This window comes from Pinus tabuliformis, chromosome 1_2 (genome assembly GCF_031772625.1).
Source record: "Pinus tabuliformis cultivar Carrire ecotype Pingquan chromosome 1_2, CPIR1, whole genome shotgun sequence".
Lineage (NCBI taxonomy): Eukaryota > Viridiplantae > Streptophyta > Pinopsida > Pinales > Pinaceae > Pinus > Pinus tabuliformis.
Genome location: NC_142298.1, coordinates 975,417,876 through 975,445,140, shown reverse-complemented (window position 1 = coordinate 975,445,140; position 27,265 = coordinate 975,417,876). Strand labels below are relative to the sequence as shown.

Here is a 27,265-nt window from a genome sequence, read left to right as displayed (position 1 = left end):
TTAGCACAGAAAACTGTATTAGTAGCCGTCGAAAAAATTTACGGATGTGACGGGTTTATGTTTATTATTGCACTTTTAAGGGATGTGAAGGGTTTATGTTTATTATTGCACTTTTAAGGGAACTTATGGGAAGCTATCAAATTCTGTCTTTGTGTTATTCTGCCGTTTCCTTCTCTGTGATGCAGTCTGCATTATCAAATTTTGTCTTTGTGTTATTCTGTCGTTTCCTTCTCTGTGATGCAGTCTGCATTGCCTTATATGGTTAAGAATCCTTTCTCATAAGGCTTTATGGCATTCTGGACATTTAAGGAGCTTTGCTGAAGGATTGGGGAACTTTTCATTAAAAATTCTCAAGATTCAGTTCAATTTTGCGGCAATTCATCCGAGGTTTGTTAAAGTTCTTCAAAAGTTTAAAGCATTATCGTTCGTTATTCGAAATGACCTTGAACTGACATATTTGACTATTATTTTGCATTTTAATTATTGAAAGTGCAGGTGGATGTGCTTTTATAGGGTTTAGCGGATATCTTTGCTCTACGCTATGGCACAACTCAAGTCACGGAAGGTAAAATGGTCTTCCTTTGCGAGGAAACAGTAACACTTGCGCATTCTGAAGATAAATCTCCATCGGTAAATTGCAAAGCAGTGAGCGGTCGTAAAAAAGCGGTGAAGATATGTTGACTCCCGCCAGCGGTTCCGTAACAGGAAGTGTTAGGAGAAGCGCGAGACTTAATGCTAGGTTAAATCCTGTGCCGTTGTCTCCAGGAAGTAACGTTGATCAGGAGTCGCCTTCGACTGCAGTAGTAAACAAGGGCAGTGATGGAACCACGGTTGATGGACAAGATTCCTCTGCTAAGAAGGATAACGGGGGAAGTTCAAGGAGAGGTAGGGGCAAAGACAATGGAAGCAGCAAATGTCGAGGAAAAAGAAAGGGTAAGCATCTTATGATGATGTTTAGGTTTTTGTTCGTCTTCTCTTTTGTGACCTGCCTGGTCTGAGTTAAATCAAGAGATTCTGTCAAAGTTTCTGCTGATTTTTAAGCCTATTATTACTTTTAGCATCCTCTGAAGTTGGTCTATGTGATCTCTTCTCGTGAAAATTTCTGATTAAAATGAAAATCGAATTCTATAAGAATCTAGTCAAAGATGAAAGTATATAATTACATATTTTATCGATGATGTTCATGATGCTATGCTTATGCTGGTTTTTACCATCATTTGAGGCCTAACTGGTATGGATTCTGCAGAATCCCTCCTTGTAGAATCAAAATCGAAAATTGAGTTTGGTCGGAGATTTAATGAAGGATTCTGCTGATGTTTATATTTATGCTTTCTTTTATCACCTCGAGGCCTAACTGCGCTATAGCAATTGTTCACTTAGGGTTAAAATAAAAATTCTGGTCTAGAAGCTATTCTCTTAGAGTCCATATGAAAACTGAATTTAAGGATACTAGGTAACGTTGGATGTTGAATTTAAGCTATTATTCGTCCAAAGTGAATAACTGATACTCTTGATATTGAAGAAGCTGATTCTATTGATGACGGGAATCGTGGAGCTAGAGGTCCAGGAAATAGAGGAAAAGGGAAGAGAAAATTAAACGATGGGATGGCCCAAGAAACAAAGGTTTATGAGGTCGAATCTGAAGAAGATTCAGAGTCTTCAGAGGATGATGAAGCCAATGTACACTTGGACAAAAATCATGCAGAAGAAGGAATTACTGCAATTGCTGAGCCTGTAGATGTGGAAGCATCTTCTCACCAAATGGTCTTAACAGAGAATAATGAAGTTCCATCTGCTATTCAAATTAATCCTGCTGGAGATGATGTTCAGCAAGATGTAAATCCAGGCGCTAATGTAGATGAACAACATGTAATTGAAGAGAATCGTGCTCCTCGGAATCAGAATAGAATTACATCGAGAGAGAGGTTTCTTTCGATAGCTCGAAGGCGGGCTTCGCATTTTGCATATTTCAATCCTGAAAATGGTGAATCATCATCTTCTCAGCAGAGGTCCCAGCCAAATGCTACAGTTGGAAATGATGAAGAGAGGAGAGATTGGCCTGGTCCATTTTCTACTGCTAGACGGTTGGTAGAAGAAAGAGCAACAGCATTGGCAGCTCGTCAGGAAAAGCTTTCTGGCAATGACAACCCTGCTTCTTTAGTTAATGAATGGAAGCCTTCCCGGGACAAAGACTTTGTGACCCAAGTTATACCTCCTTCGCTATATGATTTATGTTTAAACCTGTTGTGCAAACATGTTGAACATATTGAGACGCTGGAAGGAATTCCTGATTCAGCCAAGAACAGAATCTGTACTTCTTTCTGTGCATTGCGTAAAATGACTCCTCGGACCTTAGGATTATTCATTACAGGGTCTCCAACACAAATTTGCATTCCAGACTGCTCTCTTATACCAGAGGAAGATCTTACCAAGCTCATTGCAGAATGTTCAACAACTAATCTAGAGGTTCACTGCCGTTTAAGTTTTGTTCCATTCTGATTTCTGAGAAAACCTTAAATGTTATTTCAATTTCAATGACGTCAAGTTCTTGCCCTTATATGCTGGTATTCTGACTGGTTGGAGAATTAATGGTTCTATTTTGAGAAGGCGGTGAACAGACAGAATTGCCATATTTACAGGTACTACAATTGGGCATGTGTGGACGCGCTTTTTCAGATCGTTTACTGCAAGCTACCTTTGCTCGTTCTTCTGCAGGCTTGCCTTGCTTAACTTGCCTCTCTCTGAAGGGTGCATATCGCCTATCAGATGTTGGATTGAGATCATTTGTGCGGATGGCTCCTTTGCTAAGTTCTGTTGATTTGAGTCAGTGCTCATTATTATCTGAAGCTGGCATTAATACTCTAGCTGACAGTTTGGCTCCAGTGATTAAGGAATTGCGTCTGGACTGGTGCCAGCAGCTAGAACCCTTCAAGATTCTGCCTGCATTAAAGAAGATGCACAAATTGGAAGTGCTATCATTGGCAGGGATACCAGGTGTTACTGATGAGTTTGTCAGTGAACTGCTTTCTTATCTGGGCTGTGACTTGAAAGAACTTTCTCTAGCAGACTGTGGGTAAGTGGCTCTATTTCTTGTGTTTTGAATTATCCAAGCTAACTTGGATAGTGAAATCTCTTTTCAGAAGTTAGAACACATCTCGTGCTTACGTTAGTTTAATACTTACGATTTTGAGGGTGCCTGCTGATCGATCATTGGATATCTCTGATGCAGAAAGCTGGATGATGGTGCCCTGGAAGCAATAGGTGCTGTGTGCTGTGCACTGAATGTTCTCATTCTGGACAATCTTTCTCTTTTGACTGACACAGCACTTGGCCACCTTGCAAATGGATGCAGATCACTTCAAACCCTATCATTAAAAAGATGTTCATTCAGGTTGGTGAATGGCACACAATCATTTCTAAAGGGTGTGATGTAAAAATTTTGCAAGGAGCATTCCTGTTGAAAGTTTTTGAGAATGCTTCTTATGCATGTTATTATAATTGTCGTTTAGTTTGACGTGTGAACTAACCCATAGAAGCCACATTGTGTTCATGCTTTTAGAAATCTAGCCATTATTAGAACAGTCCTTATTTGTTGATGACTTTGATGCAAGAGGCATTTTGTACCATGCAGATGTACTAAACTTTTGGAACTAACATTCTTTGTTAGATTCATTTTTTCCTGGTCTGGTATTTGGCTTGGATATATCTGAGGCACTCCTGCTATATACATACCATATATTTAACAGTGTTATTTGATATTTTTTTGATCAGCTTTGTGACATTAGTGCCTCCTGGTATATTACATACCATATATTTAACAGTGTTATTTGATATTTTTTTGATCAGCTTTGTGACATTAATGTCTTTTTTGATTCTCTTTCCTATTCCCTTGGTCCCAGCAACTAGCTTTGAAACATCTTTTTTCCCGAGATGACAGCAAAGAAGGAAATCGATATGCTTAATATTTTTTTGTGTTTCCTTGGGTGAATGTTGACAAACTATAAATAGACCATTAGATTTTCAACAGCTACATCTAAATTTTTGGTGGTTAATTCAGAGTAGTGCATTGGGAATTGTCATTTCCTGGGTATTATGTGTACTGTAATATTTCTCTGTTTTTTTGTTTCTTTTCAAGGATAATCTTGCAGGGAAACCCAAGGGATGCTTCGCTACATTTGTGGATGTAATCCCTAGTAAATCTGTTGGCGTAGATTAGTGTGCCTCACCCAGGATGATTTGATCTGGGGATCTGCTGGCATGGAACTAGCCAAATGCCTGGCAACACTGGCAACAACTATTTGAACTAACCCCCCCTTGTTACTTCATAGGGAAACTCCTGGGTACTTCGCTGCATTTTGCATCTTAATTTTTGAACATAGTAGCCTGGCAATTTATTTCCTAGCAAATTTATCATGGATCTATGGAATAAAAGCTTGACTGGAATTTTAACAAAACTAAACAACATGAGCAAATAAACAATTAATCTCAATCAGACTACATACAAAACTTATCTGCCCAATCAAATTAGTTCTTCATTAAATCTTTAGAACGTACATGGGCTCCCTTACTAGGATAACGATTGGCCCATTGAGGAAAATACATACAACAAGATCCTGGATCTGATCTAGCTGATCAAGCCCTGTCCTTGAATCTGCTTGGCTCATCTGGATGTCCCTTGCTGCCCCTTGCACCTTTCTCGAACCTGGCACACGTGAATGGAAGTCCTCCCCCCAATCATTGAGTTGTCTTTCCCTCAATGTCTTGTGCTCACTCAATGTGTCTTCTCCCTTAGTGTAGCCTTTCTTTAATAAGTTTGAGTTATGACTGAATCCACAACCCTAATCTCCAAACTGATTTGATGGTTGAGATTAGATCTCACCTCACTTGAGATCGGCTATTGGGATTTATCTAATTCACTAGTGCAAAAACCTTTGCATCTCATTAGATTAACTCACTTTATCTTATAAAAAGAAATTACTATAATCACTAGAACAATTGTTAAAGGTAAGGGTGTCTTGGGTGACTTTTGCATGCCTAGACACTTGAGCTTGCGCAAAACTTCCTGCCCAAGCTGCAAATCAACACTCCCTCTTAGTGAGAGAGGTACTTCTTGAAGAGCCACCTCAAACTAGTTGTCACTTTGGTTTCAGCACAATGTCCCATGCATCATCCTCCATCATGGTTTTCCTCCAAATCTCTTGGTTTGCTGCCTCTTTAAGGATTCTAATTGTTAGTGCCATGTTTGGAAACTTCTTTAGAGGCATGCTCTCTCTGAATGTGCGTCTAGGAACCTCCACATGCTCCGAAGCATCATTCAATTTTTGCTCAAACCACTTGGGTCTTTTGATACAATTTGAAGGTGTCACTAACTCCTCCCCACCCGAAAGTTGAATCCTTGAATTGGAAGTCCTTGTTACCCACCAAAATGGTTAACTCTATAAGAGAAATTCTCTCATTCTTCGTATGTAGCCGACCAACCATGCAACCCTTGACAACCACCACTAGTCGATGACATGGCATTATATCTCTGCCACCTGCATCAATCATATGCTTCTCACCCATCCAACAAGAACATACGGACGAAGGTGGGCTTCCGATCAAAAGGTACTTTATTCATTTTGCAATTGAGTGCTTATGCTTGTTTGTGTTTGGGCGTTTGATATGGTGACTTGGAAGAAGGGGGGGGTGGTTGACTGTGATTTTGTACCCTCACCTTAAATGGGGGGTTAATCTTTGATCCTAGTCTAGTGGGACCTCACCTAATGGCCCAATGGGTATACGAGGGACATTACTTGGAAAGCCTTGTTTGAGATAACATAGTCCCATCTATCCCTATTCAATACTTACCACTTTCCATCATACATTACAAGCCCTTATCTCACCTCCATTGTTCGGGTTCAACTGACCATTAGTTCTCTGGGATTTGGCACTCATACATCCTCATGCTACCTGGGTAGGGCCCATAACTTTGCCCTGGGAGGTTGATGCAACTAAAAGAAAAGGGATGAGCATATCGTGTCTACAAATAAAATAAAATAAAATAAAATAAAATATTGAAATGCAAAGATAGTTGGGCCATATCCAGTCGTTAAAGCATCTTCGCTATTGAGAGGTCATGGGTTCAATTCTCTTGACACCCTTTGGGGTTAGGCTTCGTGGTTGACTTGATAGGAAGTGATCCCTTTAGGTGGATTTGTCTGGCACAAATATTTCATGGACATAGCGGTCATTGATCTTTGGAGTTCGTGAATCATAGAAAAAAGAAGATAGCTAGGACATACACATTAGCATGTGGGCAAAGGCCTAGCATGAGCTACACCTTACTCACTATGGCCATCACCTGATTCTTGAGTACAAGTTGCTCCATTACATCAGAAAAGGAACCCTTGCATGTCACAACCCGGATGAGTAATGAAATAACTCATCCTGAAAGGGTAATACAACTATTATACATCATGCAAATCAAGCTATAACCCTGTGAGCTACAAGCAATAATACAAAGAAAAACCAAGCAAAATGCGTACAAAGGTCGAGTTGGTAACTTGTGCATCCATGATTGTTCCCTCCTCACATCTACACACTCAGGATGTGGATGCCCATCATGTTGGTTCCTTTGACCATGACACCTGGCCATAAAGTCTTTTTCCCTCATTACCATTATTATTGTTCACTAACGTCTATCAATTGAAGGGTGGATTGCATAAATGTTTCTTCCCCTTTGGGGCTGGAAACACCTAATAGGGTTGTCCTTTAGCCACTCCTACTTAAGGAGGAAATACCATTATGAGTTCAAGGCCCTAATTTTGGAAGGGAAGCCTTATGTGAAGTATTAAATAGCCCTTTACATTCAAGCATGGTTCACTTAGATGCAATAATGATTATTGTCCCTGATGACTAATTGCTTTCACCAAGCCTTATGTTGTGATTGTCAGATGGTTCAACAACCCGTGTCCTTGGCACCTTACCCACAAGTACCCAAACCCCAGAGAAGTACATTGGCATAGAGCCTTGGGCCTTTGAGTAGCAGTAGTACATCACATATGACTCAGGAACCTCTTGCACACAAGACGTTTTGCCACTTTGCACTACATTTAATGATTCCTCAAGATGATACACTTGGACCAGCATGCCCCTAGGCTAGCCTTAGCACCTTATGAGGGATGGTAGTTGATTCAAGGCCTAGATGAGGATGGTCTCACCTTCAGAGACTTGGGACGACTACTACCACCTTGAAATCTCTTAACATTGGAGTAGAGATGGACATTATGAGTAGTTGGAGGCCTAGGAGACCCCTTTGTTGGTGCCCCTCTTGGGTATTGGGGACTAGAGCCATTGACAGAGATTTGAGGGCCAACCCTCAAAGGATGATTTTTAGGTGCTTGTACATCACACTTGGTACTCTAGAGCACCAACACTTGGCATTTGGAGCTTCCTACATGGATGATGTCAGCCTAGAAGGCCTCACGACTCACACATGTGGGATTTCTATAACATTTATGTTGAGAGCGATTGGGTTGGCTTGTAACCCAACATATTATTGTGATTTAACTTGTCATTTAAGGGCTTTTAGGCTAAATTAGGACTCATCCTCCCCATATAAATAGAGGAGAGAATCATTTCATTTTGATCATCATCTCTTGGACAATTTGGCCCCTTTTTGGAGAATTTTGACCTCTTTTATTCTTTGGTAAGATGTGATGTGTGGAGTATACACAATTATTGGGGCTCGTTCTTGATTTGGAGTTGTCTTGGATTGATAATGAAATGTTCATGCATTTTCATCTTGTAAGTGTACCTAATTTTGAATAATATTTATGCTTATGTGTAATGTATGGAATGGATTGATGATATAAGGTTATTCTATTGTGCCTTAATTGATTGAAAATCTATATATTGTAGAATCTAGATGTCATAATTTCTTGCATAACGCATATATGAAATATGAATGACATTCCTCTTGATGATTCTTGATTATAGCTCTCCCAAGTGGCTTTAATCCCTCACAAAGGCAATAACTAGTGTTTGTGCCAGGGCATCAAACATCCTTACTCCTTTGCAAGCATCTATCACCTCTGTAGACTCCATCAACCCAAGGACTAGGCATTGTCCATGTCTCTTGATGATCAAACCATATTTTATCCATAAATTTGAATTTTCTCTCTCTTTTCCTAATTCAACCACTCTTAAGGCCAAGTGGCGAAGTAGGACTTAGTGTGAATTTGCTTGGAAGAGGAGTTTTTGGTCTTGGAAGGTCTCAACATCTAGGGTTGAGTGGTTGCCTCAAAATCGCTCCCCTTTGGTTATAGCTTCAACTTGAGGGCTTGTTGAAGATTTCATGTGCCTTTATCTTGCTAATACCTATTATTGGAAACCTTTTCTTGGCATCTTGACCTTTGATCATCCCAACATACAACATATTAATGAAACCCTAGGTCTTGCATCGCCTCAATTTGGCCTCTACTTGGAAAAAAATTGCTCTATCTTCATTGTTGGAGCCTTGTACCTAAATTACGCCTTTCCCTTATAAGCCTCTTAGTCACCTTATACCTTTAAGCTTAGAACATCCCTTATGTAACTTACCTATAGGGATTCCTCCAATTGGTGAAAATCCATAAAGAGCAAGAGGTAGTAGTTGTGGCGACAATGGGCTACTAACTTATTGTTGCCACTTGGTTTAGTGATTGCTTTGTAGGGTACCCCTCCACAGGGCCTGCTAGAGCCCCTACATGCTTCTTTACCTTTGGAGCCTCCCACTTTTGTCTTTTGTCACTGTTGGTGGCATCTCATGAGATTTTTGGATGCCAAGCTCCCCTTGAACCTAACATCTCTGTTCACATCTGTCTTCATTTGTGTTGGTATGAATATTTTGAAGGTCTTTGAAGTCTCATTGTTCCTAACAAATGTCTCCTATTCCAAAGGCTCTAACTTTGCACTCTTCTTTGCAAGTACATGGATCTAAACTAGATGACCAAAGATGTGCAAGTCCTTAATCTTTGGTTTCACCTCTCTATCAAGATCAAATTTCAATCTCCCAACCAATCCATAGGTCTCTCAACAACTGCCCAAGGGAGAGATAAGAAGTCCCATCAAACACATTCCATCAATCAATATTGTTCATAAGGCCAAACTTTTCAACCATATGCAATGGTTACATAGGGTCCATCTCCTCGACCATAAACAAGGTCTCTCAGTGCGCGACCCAAGGGAGGAATCCCTATCTCAATCGCCAACTATTCAATGACCCAAGTAAGGGAACTCAAGATCAATCTTCCCAACTAATCCATAGGTCTCTCAACCTCTGCCCAAGGGAGAGATCACAAAATTGTTGAAAATAGTACTAAGGAGAGGTGTTACTAGGCTTTTATCCCTTTTAGCCAAGTGAGCACATTAATTACTTTTGTCTTGGTGACATTTATGAGTTATATTAATGTCAGGGGTGGAAAAGGTACTTAGAAGTGTTGTACCATGTACTTTTTCTAATATTAAAGTCACTTGTACTCAATGTGGAAAAAGTCAAAGTCAGGACTAAATCAACAAGGGTCCAAAAACTGAAAATGTCCTTAAAGTCAGGAGGTTTTAAAAAAAGTCGGCAAAAAGTCGACAAAATTAAAAAAAATACAAAAATATTCATTTTTTTCAAGTTTTAAAAAAACTACCTCACTCACAATTTTTTTGGAAAAACTTCCGATTTTATCTCGATTTTTTACATAAAATCTCGTTTTTTTTCAAATTTTTTTATAAGTCTTTAAAGAAACTACCTCACTCACGCTTTTTTTGGAAAAACTCTTGATTTAATCCCAATTTTTTTGTTTAATTCTTGATTTTTTTGTTTGAGAAAAAAATCGCCAAAAAGTTTGCCGATAAAATCGAACTTTTGCCAATTTTATCGCGACTTTATCCACACTGCTTGTACTTTATAAAGTGACTTTATGTGTAAAGTGCATAATGTATTTTTCTAATATAAAGTGAGTTGAAAAATCATTTTATGAGAAAAATAGAAAAGGTACACAATTTGAAAAAGGTACTAGGAGACTTTTAAGTGAGGGGGCCAATGTATGAGGGGGGTCGTTTGGGAGAATTGATCTCAACCACACATCTTGAGATTTAGATATTAAATCTCAACCATTAGATCCTAGGTTTAGGGATTCAATCTTTTCCAATGAGACAAAAGAGGGAAAGGGATCTCATTTTTCACTCCACATTTGTGAGAGAGAGAGATGAAGAGAAGAGAGGAGAAAAAAATTTCATGAGGAGAGAACTTGTAGCTAGAGGAGGGCATGAATTCCAAGGAGGAGGCAACCACGACAGCATAAAAGTAGAGGAGAAAGGCGATTACACCATGCATGAAATTTGAGGCAGGGAGGTACAAATTTTGAGGAGCAGGTTGCATGAAATTCGAGGAGTATTTAGGCCCGAAATTCAAGGAGAAGGTAGTTGCTGGCAGCTGCCAGGCTCAAAATTTGAGGCACGAATTTCAAGACAATAAAATCAGGCAATGCGAAAATTGAGGAGGGATTTCCCTAGTGTTTCAGACATGATTTTCGAGGTAGAAAAGTCACCTTTAGGCACATAAATCGAGGCTGGGTTTTGTACAAATTTCAACGCTGAGTTTGGGCACAAATTCCAAGGAGTTGAGTTGTAGAAAAATGCAAAAATTTTGGGCACTAAATTTGCTGAAAATTTTAATTGTTCAGTGGGCACAAATTTCTAGAAATTGCAATTAATGCTACAACATAAAAGGGAGATAAGTATAGTGAAATTTTTGTACTTATTTTGTAATTTCTTAAGCAATAAAATCCTCCTTTGAAGACCAGTTTTCCCCAAGAGGCTATGTGGTTTTTTCGGGGTCAACTTAACCAAAATAAGTGTCTCATTGTGTAAATGCTTGCCTAAATTTTGTCTTAATTACTCGCTGATAGGAAAGTGAAAAATAGTAGAAGTACTCTTTTAATGTTTGCAGTGAATGCATATTGAAATTTATATCAGCATGACAAAACATGTGAGTTGGGCTTAAACAAACACATGAAACTTGTAAACTAGGTTAAGGTTGCAGATCATAAATTTTCTACATGGTATCAGAGCTGAGTTGAACTAAGTTGAGGTTCAAAAGAGGGCAACAAGCATTTAAAGTCTGCAAACAGTGAACCAAAACCTTTTAAACTTTGCCAGAAAACCAAAGACTTTAGCAATTCAGAGTGAGGAAGGTTCTAACTTCTAGATTTGCTCCATTTTGTTGGTTGTGGGGTCATGGCTACTAGGTTGAGAGTAGAGGACAAATTGATTGGGGCTAAAAACTTTGGCCCATGGAAGGAGAGGATTATGCTTTTACTGGAGGAGGTGGAAGTGTGCGATGTAGTTGAAGCCACTATGCAAACACCCATTAATCCAACTCAGTTGGTGGAGTTCAACAAGAAGAATGTGAAGGCAAAGAGAATCTTTCTAGATGCCATCAAGGACCATTTATTCCCTCATGTTTTAGGGATGGGATATGCATATCAGATGTGGGAGTCCTTGGTCTCTTTACACCAAAGTTATAATGAGAACAAGAAGATGGTGTTGGGACAAAGTACACAACACCAAGATGACCAAGATCCATAGTGTGACATCTTTCCTCATCATAGTCTCATAAGTGAAGGATGAGTTAGTTGTTATTGGAGAGGCTGTTCCAAAGGAGCAGTTGGTTAGGATTGTCTTAGATGGGTTCATCGAGAAGTGGGATGGCTTTATCCATGGCTTGGTGGCTTGTTAGCATTTTCCTGGTTGGAGGAGGATGTGGTACGATTTCATCCAGGAGGAGATCAGGAAGAGTGCAAGAGGTGGCAACAAGAGTGGTGGGGGAGGTGAAGAGGAGAATGTTGCTCTTGTGGCTAAGGGCAAGAAGGAAAATAAGATCAATGGGTCTTCTAGCGGAGCAAAGCAGGAGAAGGGGAAGCAGAGGGCTAAGGAGAAGGACATGAACAAAGTGAAATGCTTTGCTTGTGGGAAGATGGTCACTATGTTGTTCAGTGTCCCAACAAGAAGGGAAAGAAGAAACAGGGAGTTGCAGCTTCAACAGATGTGGATGATTTTGTGGGTATGTTTGATTCAGAGTGTGCTTTGGTGGTGAGTTTAGTTGCTCATGTCACATCTTCTTGTGCTTGGTTCATAGATAGTGGAGCATCGTGCTATATGACCGGAGTTAGAGAGCACTTCACGAGCCTTTTGTAGGATGATGTTGACTTGGAGGTTGTGCTTAGCAACAACTCCAAAGTCAAGGCGATAGGGATGGGGATAGTTTTAGTTCAGAGGGAGTCATCACCTCCTCTGAAGGTGACAAATGTTCTTTATGTTCCATGGTTGAAGAAGAGTTTGATATTAGTCTCTAGCTTGGAGGACAAGGGTTATGACACTTCTAGAAGGGACAGGTGTTGATATATCCTAGGGGATCTAGTATTGAGTTTGCTCGTGTGATTGGAGCTCGTAGTGGGAGACTATACAAACCTTTTTTTTAGCATCTTTGAGCTATGGTAGCAGAGAGCAGTGGCAGAGTTATGTGAGTTGTGGCACAGGAGGATGGCCCACCATGGAGCTTTCAGGATGTTGAGGGAGATGGTTACAGGGTAGCCTGACTTTAGCACAAAGCATCATGATGTGTGTAGGGGGTGTTCTTTGGGAAGTACACTAAGACACCTTTTTAGAGCAGTGACAACAGGGCTGCAGGTGTCCTTGACTTGATTTATTCTGATGTATGTGGTCCTATGTCCATGTTTCATTGAGTGGATATGAGTACTATGTGACATTCATTGATGACCACTCCAGGAGGACCTGGATTTACTTTCGGAAGACCAAGGATGAGGTCTTTTGAAGATTCCAAGAGTTTAATGCTCTTGTCGAGAACTAGACAGGGAGGCAAATCAGGGTGTTAAGATCAGACAATGGGGGCGAGTACACTTTTGCTGGGATGATGGATTTTTGTGAAAGTGTTGGCATAAAGAGGGAGCTCATTGTGATTATAACCCTAACTAGAATGGGGTGGCAAAGAGGAAGAACATGACCATTGTGGGTGCAGGTAGAGCAATGTTGCATGATCAGAGTTACCTTTCTTCTTGTGGGCCGAGGCATGTAACACTACTGTTTATTTGCAGAACAGGAGCGAATAGACTCTTGGGGAGCAAGACTCCTGAGGAGGTGTATACTGGTAAGAAGCCAAAAGTTGGGGACATCAGGATATTCAGGTGCCTTACATATAAACACGTCCATGAGGAGAAGAGGACGAAGTTGGAATCCATTGCAGAGAGGGGTATCTTAGTGGGTTACAGTGAGATCGACAAAGCCTACTGTATATATCTTCTTGCACAAAGAAAGATTGTCCTGAGGAGGGATGTGACATTTGAGGAGGAGAGGGTTGAGTTGTTTGTGCCTTAAATGTAAAATACATAAATGTATTGTAAGTGATATTTTTATTAATAATATGATAGTACAAAATGATTGAATGTTACAATGAGGGCCTGCTTTATATACCTAGGCAGGTGTCCCTTTATGAGCGGTCATGTCCTTAGGGACATACCTCTTCACTAACTAATCACTAATTAATCATTAATCAACTATAATTATGTTTAACTATTTTTTCATTCATATTTTTTCTATTTTTATATAAATTATATTTGTAACATTGCCCCTCTTCAAAATCTTTGTCCTCAAAGCTTTAATGTTGACAATTTTATTCACCTTGTGTTTGTCGTCTTGACATGTATAATTTGTCAAGCATTATTATTCCCCATCTTAACTTTGTTTTTCTTCCTAGCAAAACCCACTTTTTTTTATTGAATTAAATCATATATATATATATATATATATATATATATATATATATATATATATATATAGATATATGTAATAAATATTAAATATATATATATATTTTTTGGTTTGAAATAATTATAATAAAATTATATTATATAACCTTATTATAAAACTTATGATTTAATTATATAAAACTTATGGACTAATATGATCAAACTAATAGATGGATGACGTTTGAATGGATGCTGTCTGTCGGTCGACGGAGTACAAGGAAGACAAGTGTCCGGTATATCGTGGACCGGGCATAGGCTTTTAACAGAGGACATTTACAAGAAGACGCGGTGGGGGAAGATGATCGACAGAGTATACAATAACAAAATTGATAATGGGGCATGCGTATCATAGTTGACTTGGGAGAAGGTGAATGGAATAGATAACAGAGTGTGGCGGGAGTCAGGGACAAGGAGACACACGACGTGAAGTGGTTCTGGGAGTTTTGGCAGAGATTAAACCCTAGATGCTGATATGTTGCCATCTTCAATTTTTCTGACTTTGTGACTTCTGAAGGCAAGGGCTTCAATATCACTTGTACAAAACTATATGGGCTCTTTCTATGAGATTTAAACTCCTTTACATTTTCCATACCATATGCAACAATATTTATGTTCGCTGTAATTGAGTGGAAAGGTTGATTATGTTTGCCAATTTCTCATGTTTCATGTGTTTTGAGATCTTCCTTGTACTTGTACTGATGAATACCTCCCTAGTTAAGAGGGAGTGTTGAAATTTGTAACTAGGTTTGGTCTTCATAAATGTATTTGAAATGTACTTATCAAAAGAATGAAGAAAATATTATTATTATTATTATTATGACTTATTAAAGCATGGGTTTCATGCTTGGGTCATCATATTTTAGGTCAAAGTCCCCATTGAGGACTTCTAGGATTTATTATGAGTCATTAGAGTCATTGTACATTAAAAGAGACCCTTGGGATTTCGAATCATGTAAAAAGAATTATTTTTGAGTCAAAATGAATTTAGTCTTCTCCACACCAAGTCGGCCTCAAGAAGATCAAGTTGACCTTAAGAAGAGTAATTCGATCTCCTTGGAAAGCGATATATACAAGGTAGTTTGAATTCATTTGAGGGATCTCACTCTCACACACATAGTTCGATATTTGAAGCTGGAAGCTGGAAGTGCAAAGTTGGTAAAGGGTTAGAAGTGTGAGAACAAATTGGAAGGAGCATCAAACGATAGGTCTTGGAAGAAGAGAATTGACCTCATTCTTGAAAAGAACAAGGCCTTGGATTTGGTCAAAGGAAAGTTGAAGAAACCTACTGAAGAATCTAATGTTGTAGATAAGGTGAAGTATAGAGAATTGGAGATATTGGCTATGACATTGATGGTAGAAAGCATAAAGGACAATCTTGTCCCATACATTTCCAATATAGACCATGCTCAAGAAATGTATGAAGCTTTGTCAAAATTATTCACTATTAAGAACATCAGTCAAGTAGCAAGTTTGAAGAATGAGTTAAGGACTACATAGATGATAAAGGATAATACTGTGGCTTCCTTCTTTGTGATGATATCTAGAATTAGAGATGAACTTCAAGCCATAAATGAAATTGTATAGGAAGAGGAGCTAGTAATTACTGCACTATTGGGATTACCACCTAGTTGGAGTTTTTTTGCTCCAGGTCTCAATAGTTGGAAAGAAGCTCCTACCTTTGAGCAATTGTGGAATGCTTGCACCCAAGAAGAAATGAGAATCTCTTTAGTATCCAACAATGAAAAAGAAAAGGTTTCAAATGTATACTCCGCTTCTCACAAGAAATGACATTCCAAGAAATCTAGAGGCCCAAGAAGGAAAGTCGATATGTCCAAGATAGAATGCTACCGATGCCACAAAATGGGTCACTATAGAAGTGATTGTCTTGACAATTCAAAAAACAAGAAAAGAAGCAGAGACCAAGCAAATTTTGCTGAAGAAGGATCTCCAAAGAAGACTAAGCCCAAAGAACTAGATATAAGGGACTTACACTACTAAGTCCTTTGATCTAAGCTTTGGTTTTTCTATTTTTGATTTTTAGTATTTGTAGGTTTAACATATTTTGGAAAACCATTTTTTATTTTGTTCTTAAGGTTATAGGTATCCCTCAAGCTTGGAGGGAGCCCTCACCAACCTGTAAAGATAAGTATCTTATTATCATTTTCATTCTTAGTCTTCCTTACCTATCTAGTTTTTTGCATTAAATACTAATCACATTTCTACTCTTATTTTTCTTGTTTAGGAAAACTTACTGAAGGCTCAAGGAAGAAGGCCTCACAAAACAAATCATTGGAATTACAAGGTTTGTTAAGAAAAAAAGAGGTATGTTTTGAATTACAAGTTTTTGCTCTCTCCATATTGATTCGTGATAAACTATTACCAACATCATTGTGTCTAGCTTCTTGAATCTTAAAGATTCTTGATTGGGTGATTCATCGTTAGATAAATCTACCCTCCTTAGATCATTGATTATTCTTATGGAACCCTAGCCTACTCAGGGTTACTGATGAAGTCTAAAGAAACTGGTTGATGCTTTGATGATGTCATGTTTGGGATTTTGGTATGGGTATGGATGCCCTAACTTGTTAGGGTTGAATGGTAATGTCTGAAATCTCGAACCTTTGAAATATTGATAATTTAGGGTGGCTATGTTTTGTATTGAAACCCTAGATCATTAGGGTTTGGTAGGGTGTATAAGCAAGACCCTTATAATGTCTTAGAAATGAAATCCTTGGCATGTGTGTGTTTGTCTGATCAAACCCTAGTCTGATCAAGTTTGTTATATGTCTAACTCTTATTGATATTTGTGTAGTTGGGTTTGACTAACACATGTTATGATATGCTTGTGCATGATGATGGAATCCTAGATATATGAGTTGACCTAATTGTTGATGGTCATGAGTCCTAGGGTTTGGAACTAAGCCCTAGTCGAAGTTTGATTCTCTAGGGCGATAGTATTTGTGAATTCTTGGATCCTCTAATTAAACCTTAGTAGAAGTCCAAATATCTGATATATGATGACAATGTGATAATTTGAGATTTGTGTAAGATTGTTGAAATCTGAATTTGAGTTATGATTGTTGGGAATAAGTAAAATCTAGGGTTTACAACAAATCCTAGTGGAAGCTAGTCATGTTGTTGATTGAGTTGTGATTGGTTTTGATTGTTGAATCTCATGTATGAAATCTAGGGTTTGTATGAAATCCTAGTAGGAAGTCTAACATATGAATTCTAAAAGTTGTTAGATACATTGTAGATCTATATTTGTTTGAATTGTTTCTAGGGTTTGCATTATGTTGTATTAGGGTATGTCATACCTCTAGAAGAAAACATTGAAACCTTAGATGGAATAAAAGTTGTTATGAAATGCTCAAAGTCTTGATGAAGTAGTCTAGGGTTTATGACAAAAACCCTAGCAAGAAGTTGAAGTGTATGTGTCTCTTGTGTGTAACTAAGTTTGAGTATTTTGATGTCTAAAGTTGAATGCTTCCATGATTTTGATATGGTTAACTTCATGCTTCTATAGATTTGGTTGTACTTGCTATCTAAGTTGTGCAGGTACATAATCTTCAAGATGGTGAAGATGTTCGTTGATATGATAAGCATGATGTGAATGATGATGGTCATGATAACTTTGATAAGAAGGATGGAAGCCATGAAAGATTCTCCGATGTCGTAGAAAAGAAGTTGAGCCCCCTATGTTAAGAGGGAGCTTGAATGAAAGAAATCTCCCTAAGTTGAGAGGGAGCTTGGATGAAAGGAATCTCCCTAGTTGAGAGGGAGGTCATATCATAGTCATGATGGACACCTTGATAGAAGAAATTGGAGAATGTATTTTGAAGGGCTGCGAAGATAATAAAAGCTAGAATTATTTGTAGAATATGTTGCTGCATGAAAAGTAGGAAAGGAAGTTGTAGATTCATTTGGAAAGCTCTAAATCCTACTGTGGAAAGTTGAGAAGCAACATCTAGTTGTTTGGAAGACCCTAAAGGTTTGTATCTATTTATGTACACTTGAAAGTTTGTTACTAATTAGGGTTGTGTTTGTACAGATAAATCTCTCGGAGGTTTGATAGCATGTTTTTCATGCTTAGTATTATCAATCGGTTTGATTGGGAGAGATTTGTTGTTATCGATCAATTTGATCAGGGAGGATTTGTTACCGATTGGAATAATTGGGAAGTTGAGGCTTTGTGTATGAGACATTGCCTGGGAAGACATCTCGCCGACACTTTGTGTTGATGTCTAGTTCCCGAAGTAGGGAAGGTGGCGTTGGTCATGGACCTTTGACCTTGGATACACACCTAGATCCTTGGGTTGATGGTTAGTAAGCATGATGGTAGCTAGAGAGGTTGAAAGCTTTAATCCATCTTAGTCCCACTTGGATAGATTGCCCTGGTGAGGAATCTAGTCCATGACATTGTAGTGCCTAAATTGTTGGAGGACCTTGGATAGATTGCCTTGGTCAAGAGTCTAGTCCATGGCATTGTGGTGCCTAAAAGTCTTCATGGTTCATGGGTTTTGAGATCTTCCTTGTACTTGTACTGATGAATACCTCCTTAGTTAAGAGGGAGTGTTGAAATTTGTAACTAGGTTTGGTCTTCATAAATGTATTTGAAATGTACTTATCAAAAGAATGAAGAAAATATTTTTATTATTATTATTATGACTTATTAAAGCATGGGTTTCATGCTTGGGTCATCATGTTTTAGGTCAAAGTCCCCATTGAGGACTTCTAGGATTTATTTTGAGTCATTAGAGTCATTGTACATTAAAAGAGACCCTTCTTGGGCTTTCGAATCATGTAAAAATAATTATTTTTGAGTCAAAAATGAATTTAGTCTTCTCCACACCAAGTTGGCCTCAAGAAGATCAAGTCGGCCTTAAGAAGAGTAAATCGACCTCCTTGGAAGGCTATATATACAAGGTAGTTCGAATTCATTTGGGGGATCTCACTCTCACACACATAGTTCGATATCTGAAGCTAGAAGCTAGAAGTGGAAAGTTGGTAAAGGGCTAGAAGAAGAGCTAGAAAGGAGTGCAAGTTTCTGGAGGAAGATAAAAGACCTCAAGATCGAAATTTTGGGACAACTCTCACTCACTTTTGAGGTGTATCAAGGGAGATTGAAGTTTTTCTAGTCTGGGTCGAACCTGCTGCTGCTACTGCTACTGCTACTGGGTCGAAGTTGCTATTGATGCTACTAGGTCGAAATTGCTTTTGAAGATTTATCATCTACAAGAAGGATTGACATTTGACTTGGTGTGGAGGAAGTCTCTGTCTGGGTCTAGAGTCTTGGATTATCTCGAGAAACTATTGAAGGAAGAATTGTTGATTGGGTTTTCCCCTAGATAGTTGTTTTCCCTTCGCTGTCCGCCTACATCTATTTTCCGTGTATCATTGTTCTGGTAATTGCTTGGTGAACTAAAAGATAAAAAAAGAACATAAAGATAAAATAATCACAAGTAATTATCTTTATAAGAAAATCTTTCTGCCTTATTGATTTTCTAACACTTCTTGACCTTGTTATTGAATCATATCCACTATTAGGACTAGCACTATGTCCAGAATGACAAACAAAACTAATGGTAATCTCACTTCTTGTATAAGAGTCATTGTAAGATTCAAAATTTTTAGAAATAACACTTTCTTAATCATTTTCAGAGGTTTCTTCTTCAGTAATTTCATCCTCAACTATCATATACCCACTTTGATTATCATTTTCATTCATGTCATCTTGAGGAGATCCTAGTTCAACATCCTCAACATCATTTTCTTGGTTAGAGCATTACTTATCGTTAGTTTCTTCCATTAGACACATTGCATATGTTTCAAGACATTTTGTTGATAATGCAAATGATCTTTTTATTTGTTTTAGTTGTTGTAATGCTTTCCCAATTTCATTCAACAATTTAGATTTATAATATTCACTTAATTCCATGATTTCAGGACTTAAACTTAATGGTAGATTGTGCAACAGATAACGTCCAAGGCTCGAATGGCTTTGATACCATTGTAACGAACAAAGTTTGTATATGCAATAATCTTCAGAATACTTGGAAGACGTAAACATCCATAATAGGACAAGTAATTGTATATTGAATAATGTATATAGAATTGATGTGATGATTACAAATTAGGGTGAGGGTCTGCTTATATGCCCTAGGCAGATACCTCTTCAACAACGGTCATGTTCTTAGGGACACACCTCTTCATTAACTAATTACTAGTTAATTAATCATTATTTATTATTGTTTACATTATTTTGTATTAATTTACATATATTTTATTCATGACATTGCGTTCCTCTTCAAAAAGCTTTGTCGTCAAAGCTTTTTTGATGAAAGGGCTTGATCTCTTTCCCTGTTTCAAATATCTTTTTGCTCTAGTACTTTCATCTTCGTTGATAGAAGACAATACAATCCTCTGCGTGATAAACAAAATTGTCAGACTGAGAATGGATTTGACCATCTTAAACTAATCTTCTGTGAAACTTTCCGGTGACTAGAAATTTGTAGTGAATTGTTATCATAGGATTGAATTATGCAAATTGTAGCATTCCTTGGAACATAAATCTGTTGCTTCTGTTTTGAAGGGTTCAAATATGTAGATTGACTTAGTGTTTGCTTTTGTGATTTAGATGTCGATAAGGAGCTCTTGCAGTTTGATCTAGCCCTAATTTGTTTGTGGTGATTTCCTAATTTACTTCAGGTACTGTTGTTGTTGAGTTGGTCACTGAATCATCACATGGAATTTTCATTGTTTGAACTGCAATATGTGAATTGGTTTTAACTTCTATAGGTTTCCCTTCTTCTTGAGTTGTGATGTTGACTGGATTGATATTTATTCCTTTATATTCAACTTGGACTGAAACGACTGGAGACTTCCATACTTCTTGAAGTTTTTCTAACTTGTCATTTAGTGACTTCTTGTCACTTTTAAGCTTTTTTATTTGCATAAGGAGATTTTGGTTACGATTCCTTAAACGTAAAAACTCTTCGCTTTTTGGATTGTTGACTTTATTCTTAGTATCCTCTTCTTTTAAACTTTTGATTTGTTCCAATAACCTTTGATTAAGGGTTTTTAAACGTAATTTTTCTTCTTCCTTGCCTGATAGACTGTCATTGAGTTTCTTCTCAAAACTTTCCTTTTCTTGTTCTAATTTGTGCCTTTTAGCTTTACATTGCATGTTCTGTTCAAGGAGTTTTTGATTATGATATTTTAAACGGAGAATTTTCTTTGGTTTTATTAGATATGACTTCTTCAAGCTCCTTTTGTTTCTCTGATTGAATCCCTTGGAACATCAATTTCGAAATCTCCTTAGGTTCTTGTGATGAACTTGTTATTGATTTTGACTTCATGGTCATTTCATGGAATGTGATCATCTTTTCCTTATAAGGAAATGGCAAAAAAATATTTCTCTATGTTTAACATGAATGTACCCAATTCCTTAAACCAAGGTTGACCGAGAATTATGTCATTCTCTCTATTAAACATAGTTGCAACACAGAACTGAGATATGTACTCATCTATTGTCACGTGTAAATCACTAATTTCATACTCCTTGGATACTTCCTTTTAATGTAATTAATTTGTGATCCATAATTGAAAGACCATTGTATGAAAACCATTTTTCCTTTGTCATTTTCAATGGGATGTCGATAAGCGTTGACGACAGCTAGGAGGTGAGACGTTGGTACAGTTAGGAAAGCAATGGTTCGAAGAGAAGAAGTCACACAACGAGGATCACGATGGACGGGCAGGCAACGACAGTGTGTTGACAATGGCATGATGGTTATTGGACACGAGGGAGGGGACGCAACAGAATGGATGTGGCATGGAGGAAGACAAAGGTTGTAGCATAAAATAGGTAAGGCAGACTACGTGAACAAGGAGACAATGATTAAAAAAATACGCTAGTGGAAAGGATAGTAAAAGATGGTCGGGGTATAGGATGGCCGAGAGTGTGACAAAGGGTGCAGTGGAAATGTGCTTGATTTGCAACGAGGGTGGTAGCAGTGAGGGTGGTAGCGACGATGGGGCTTCCGGTATTGTTTTTATTTTTTATTTGCTTGGTTTGACAAGAAGTAATTTGGCCACTGCTTGTACAACTCTTTTTAATATGAATAATCTCCCTTTTTTTCTTTTTTACCTTTTTCGTCTAATTAATTTGTTTTTTTATTTTTATGTCTTTCTTCCTTTTTTTTTTAGTATATTTTTTATGAACTCTCTTTTTTTTTATAATGTATTTTTAATTTTTTTTTCTCGACTCCTTTCTCTTTTTTTTGTTTATTCTTTTGTTTACATGTAATTTTATTTTTTTATTATATGTTTCTAAATGTAAATTTTTTAATCTTATTTTTTGAGAAGAGTTTTCCGCGAAAATCACATCATAATTCATTTGTCGACGCGTTTCGAACCAACAAGTGTGGTTCATTGTCAGGACAAGTTGAAGAACCAGATCATGGCTACAGGATAAATAAAGAGAGCAGATCATCCAACAATGACATTGACCAGGAACGACTACATTTGACCAGGAACGGTTACATTTAACCAAAAACCGGCTACATTAGACTGGGAAATAGGACGGGACCAAGAGGAACACAATTAGTTAATTAGTTAGTTTTATTATATTTATTTTTATTTCCAAAGTAAACTAAGAACTAAATAGACTATTTTATTATTTAAATCTTCAAGTTGGGTGTTCTCAACCCGCTAGCTATGTGTGCATTGAGAATCTCTGATAAAAAGAACCTTGTTAAAGAGAAGGCCCACTCCTTAATGTTTTTGTTAATAATGGTTACAGTAGGCACCAAAGTCAAAAAGCTTTCCTTAGAGCCAGTAAAGTCCCCTTGGTTAAGAAAGTCCTTAAAGATCGTGTCTTTGGGGTTCATCTCCCTTTCATCTAGGGGACGATTGATAAGATTGCGAGAATTCTTAGGAAGCATAATGTTCCCTCAACTTTTAGACCTCTTAACACCATCCGTAGATCCCTTAGATTGGTAAAGGACCCTATTGACCTCAAGGACATGAAAGGTGTCTATATTCTTTGTTATTGTGGGACCCCCTATGTTGGTGAGACTGGTCGCTCTATTATGCAGAGGATTCAGGAGCACTCGGTTGACATAAAACATGGGAGGATCTGGTCTTCCGCTCTGGCAAAACACACATAAAAGACCAAACATCACATATGCATTGAGGAGGCTCGTGTTATTGCCAAGGTTGCGCCTTTTCATCACTAGAAATTTATGGAGGCCTTAGAAATTGAGAAAAGGCCGAGCAATCTCAATAGGGATGATGGCTGGAAAATTAGCAATTGTTGGATCCCTGCCCTGTCTTCCTAGCCTCCCCCTCCCCCCCGTGCCCCCGCCCCGCCCCCGCCCCCGTGCCCCGCCCCCGCCCCCCCTTGTGTTGTTCTTTTTATTGTGGTTTTCTTTGTCCCTTTCCCCCTCGTCCTCTGGGTTGTTTTTCCATTTTATTCCTTTTCTTCTCTTTAACTTTATTCATTAATTAATTTATTCATTTTAATCCTAATTTTTTTAACTAGAAACTAAGAATTAGATATTTTTAAATGGGGCGAAAAAATTTCGCCTTAATTATTCAACATAATATATAAATAAATAAAAATCTCTTATACTTGGTCATAGATAAAAATATTCTAATGAGGTAAACCAACTAATCCCGTTATACCTTGAGTAAAACAAATATAAATAAATAAAATTATTAATCGTAAATGAAAATAGTTATTTTTAATATCTTTTCCATAATTCATCTTGACTTTTATTTATATTCTAATAGAAATTGCTACATATTTAAAATAGTTGAATTGATTAAATTTAGAATTAAGTCAAAGAACTGACCATCTAGTTAGGTTTTTTAGTTATTAATCATTTCTTATTTATATTTCATATAATAACAATAATAATAATATAATTCTTTATCTTTTGAAGATTTAAATAATAAAAATAGTCTATTTAGTTCTTAGTTTACTTTGGAAATAAAAATAAATATAATAAAATGAACTAATTAATTAATTAACTAATTATGTGTTCCTCTTGGTCTCGTCCTGTTTCCCAGTCTAATTTAGTCGTTGTTTGGACAAATGTAGCCGTTCCTGGTCAAATGTAACCGTTCTTGGTCAAATGGAGACGTTGGATGATCTGCTCTATTAATTTATCTTGCAACCATGATTTGGTTCTTCAACTTGTTTTGATGATGAACCACACTTGTTGGTTCAAAACGTGTCGACAAATGAATTATGATGTGATATTCGCTGGGAACTCTTCTAAAAAAACTTGATATGGATCTCTATTTTTTTTAAATGGCCAAGGGCCTTTGACGAAATCAATGACAGAGAAATTGCAATTGCTCTAGCTAAAAGCCTTGATTGAAACGACAAGGAACTTGACGATTACTTGATGGCCACAGGCCTGGTTATCAAACAATGTGGCTCTGATACCACTATAACAACAAAACTTTGAGTTGTTTGTGCCTTAATTGGAAAATACACAAATGTATTGTAAGTGATATTTTTATTAATAATATGATAGTACAAAATGATTTAATGTTACAATGAGGGTCTGCGTTATATACCTAGGCAGGTGTCCCTTTATGAATGGTCATGTCCTTATGGACATACCTCTTCACTAACTAATCACTAATTAATCATTAGTCAACTATAATCATGGTTTACTATTCTTTCATTTATATTTATTCTATTTTTATATAAATTATATTCGTAATAGTCCTATGTCCCATGTTTCATTGAGTGGATATGAGTACTATGTGATATTTATTGATGACCACTCTAGGAGGACTTGGATTTGCTTCCTAAAGACCAAGGATGATGTCTTTCAAAGATTCCAAGAGTTTAAGGCTCTTGTGAAGATCTAGACAGGGAGGCAAATCAGGGTGTTAAGGTCAAACAAATGGGGCGAGTACAATTCTATTGAGATGAGGGATTTTTGTGGGAGTGTTGGCATCAAGAGGTAGCTCATTGTGCCTTATAACCCTAAGAAAAATGGGGTGGAAGAGAGGAAGAACAAGACCATTGTGAGTGCAACTAGAGCAATGTTGCATGATCAGAGTTTACCTTTCTTCTTGTGGCCGAGGTTTGGAACATCGCTGTTTATTTGTAGAACAGGAGCCCACACAGAGTCTTGTGGAGCAAGACTCCTAAAGAGGTGTATATTGACAAGAAGCCAGAAGTTGGGCACATCAGGAGATTTGGGTGCCTTGCATATTCACACATCCCTAAGGAGAAGAGGATGAAGTTGGAACCCACTACATAGAGGGGTATCCTAGTGGGTTACAGTGAGATCAACAGAGCCTACTGTATATATCTTCTTGCACAAAGGAAGATTGTCTTGAGGAGGGACATGACATTTGAGGAGGTCTTTGGAGGTTGATTAGGTAGAGCAGCAACCCCCTTAGCGGGGGGCCACATTACAGGTTTCAAGAGCATCAGGTGGTACATCGGGATCAGAAGGTCCACCTTCTTTAGGGGTGACAGGTTAACATTGCACAATTTTGACCTGCTACCGGATCACCTGGTGTAGGTTCATCAGACACAATAACTCAGAGTTCAGGATCTCCTTTGGTTATTTCAGAGCCTTCCTCCCCTGGAGGAAAGGCACCAATTGAGGGTTTTCCCATACCACCACAGGAGACCACTGTAGGGAAGAGGAAGCCAAGATGGCTTTGGGAGACCCTGAAGGAGGCTCAGGAGGTAGTGGGAAGACCCAAGTGGTCAGTGAGAGAGAGCAAACTACCAGAGAGGATGGGTGGCTTTGTGGCAGATGTTGTGGACACAGAGCTGACTAGTTTTGAGGAGGCTGCTAAACAACAGATTTGGAAGGATGCCATGGTGGAGGAGTATGCCTCTATCATGAAGAATGATGTTTGGGAGGTAGTGCCACGTCCTGGTGGGAAGTCAATTGTGACTTCTAGGTGTCTCTACAAGATCAAACATGCTGCAGATGGCAGCGTTGAGAAGTTCAAAGCTCGGTTTGTGGCACGGGGGTTCTCGCAGGTAAAGGGAGTTGACTATGAGGAGACCTTTGCACCGGTTGCTCATTATACTTCCATTAGAGTAGTGATATCTATAACAATTGAGATGGGATGGAGGATTCACCAGATGGATGCGAAGACTTCCTTTCTCATTGGTGTTATACAGGAGGAGGTGTACATTAAGCAGCCTGAGGCATTTGAGTTGCATGGGAGGGAGCCTCATGTGCATAGGCTGAAGAAAGCCTTGTATGGACTGAAGCAGGCACAAAGGGCATAGTACGTGAGGATAGATGCCTACTTGCAGCAGATGGGTTTCCAGAAGAGTGATGCAAATCTGAACCTATACTTGATCTTGGTAGGTGATGATTCACTCATTCTGGTATTGTATGTGAATGACTTGTTTATTACTGGGGAAGACAGTCTCATCCAACATTGCAAGAGAGATCTTGCTTCAGAGTTTTATATGACTGATCTGGGGCGATGCATTACTTTCTGGGGTTGGAGGTTTGGCATGAGGATGGGCACATCTTTGTGGGCCAGTGCAGGTATGCAGGTGTCTCGAGGAGATTCTGTATGGATGGTTGCAGGCCTATGGCTACTCCTATGATCACCAACTGGAAGAAGTTGCATGATGCTGATTCTGAGTTGGTGGATCCCACTTTCTATTGTCAGTTGATCGGTTCATTGATGTATTTGGTCAACATTAGACCGAATATTTGTTTTGCAGTCAACACATTGAGTCAGTTTATGATGGAGCCTAGGAGAGTACACTAGGTGGCTGCAAAACATGTGTTGAGGTACTTACATGGCACAATGGATTATGGTTTGGACTATGTCAGATGTGATGGAGTTAGATTGATTGGTTGCACAGACTCAAATTGGGTTGGCAGTGTCAGTGACTGGAAGAGTACTTTCGGATGTTGTTTCTCATTGGGCTCGATAATTTTGTCATGGTTCAACAGGAAAGAAAAGTCAGTGGCATTGAACAGCATAGAGGCAGAGTAAATGGCAACTAGTTAGGTAGGGCGTGAGGCATTATGGTTTCGCAAGGTGCTTCATGGTTTAGTTGGTTAGATTTTGAGACCAACTACGATTTACTGTGATAATCAGAGTTGTATTAAACTATTTGAGAAACCAATATTTCACGATCGATCAATGCATATAGAGATCAGATACCACTTCATCAGAGACTGGGTTCAGCGAGGGGCAGTGAAGCTTGAGTATATATCCGCTGATGAGCAAGTAACAGACATTCTCAGCAAGTCTTTGCCAAGAGGCAAGCATGTTTTCTTCAGGGACATGATGGGAGTGGTGAGCAACACCTTCCTCGAAAGAGGGAGTGTTGAAAATAGTACCAAGGAGAGGTGTTACTAGGCTTTTATCCCTTTTAGCCCAATGAACACATTAATTACTTTTGTCTTGGT

The 27,265-nt window shown here is 38.3% G+C and overlaps 1 protein-coding gene across 1 annotated transcript in view; it reads left to right on the top strand.

Moving 5' to 3' along the window:
- The first annotated feature begins 498 nt into the window (after positions 1–498).
- LOC149209251 (DNA repair protein rhp7-like) overlaps positions 499–27,265 on the top strand; it is a 51,063-nt gene continuing 24,296 nt past the window's right edge. Inside the window, exons 1-4 of the mRNA XM_089398555.1 lie at positions 499–933; positions 1,526–2,466; positions 2,640–3,073; positions 3,230–3,391. Coding sequence (XP_089254681.1) covers positions 675–933; positions 1,526–2,466; positions 2,640–3,073; positions 3,230–3,391 — 1,796 coding nt within the window. The 5' untranslated portion in view covers positions 499–674. The remainder of the gene's footprint in view (positions 934–1,525; positions 2,467–2,639; positions 3,074–3,229; positions 3,392–27,265) is intronic.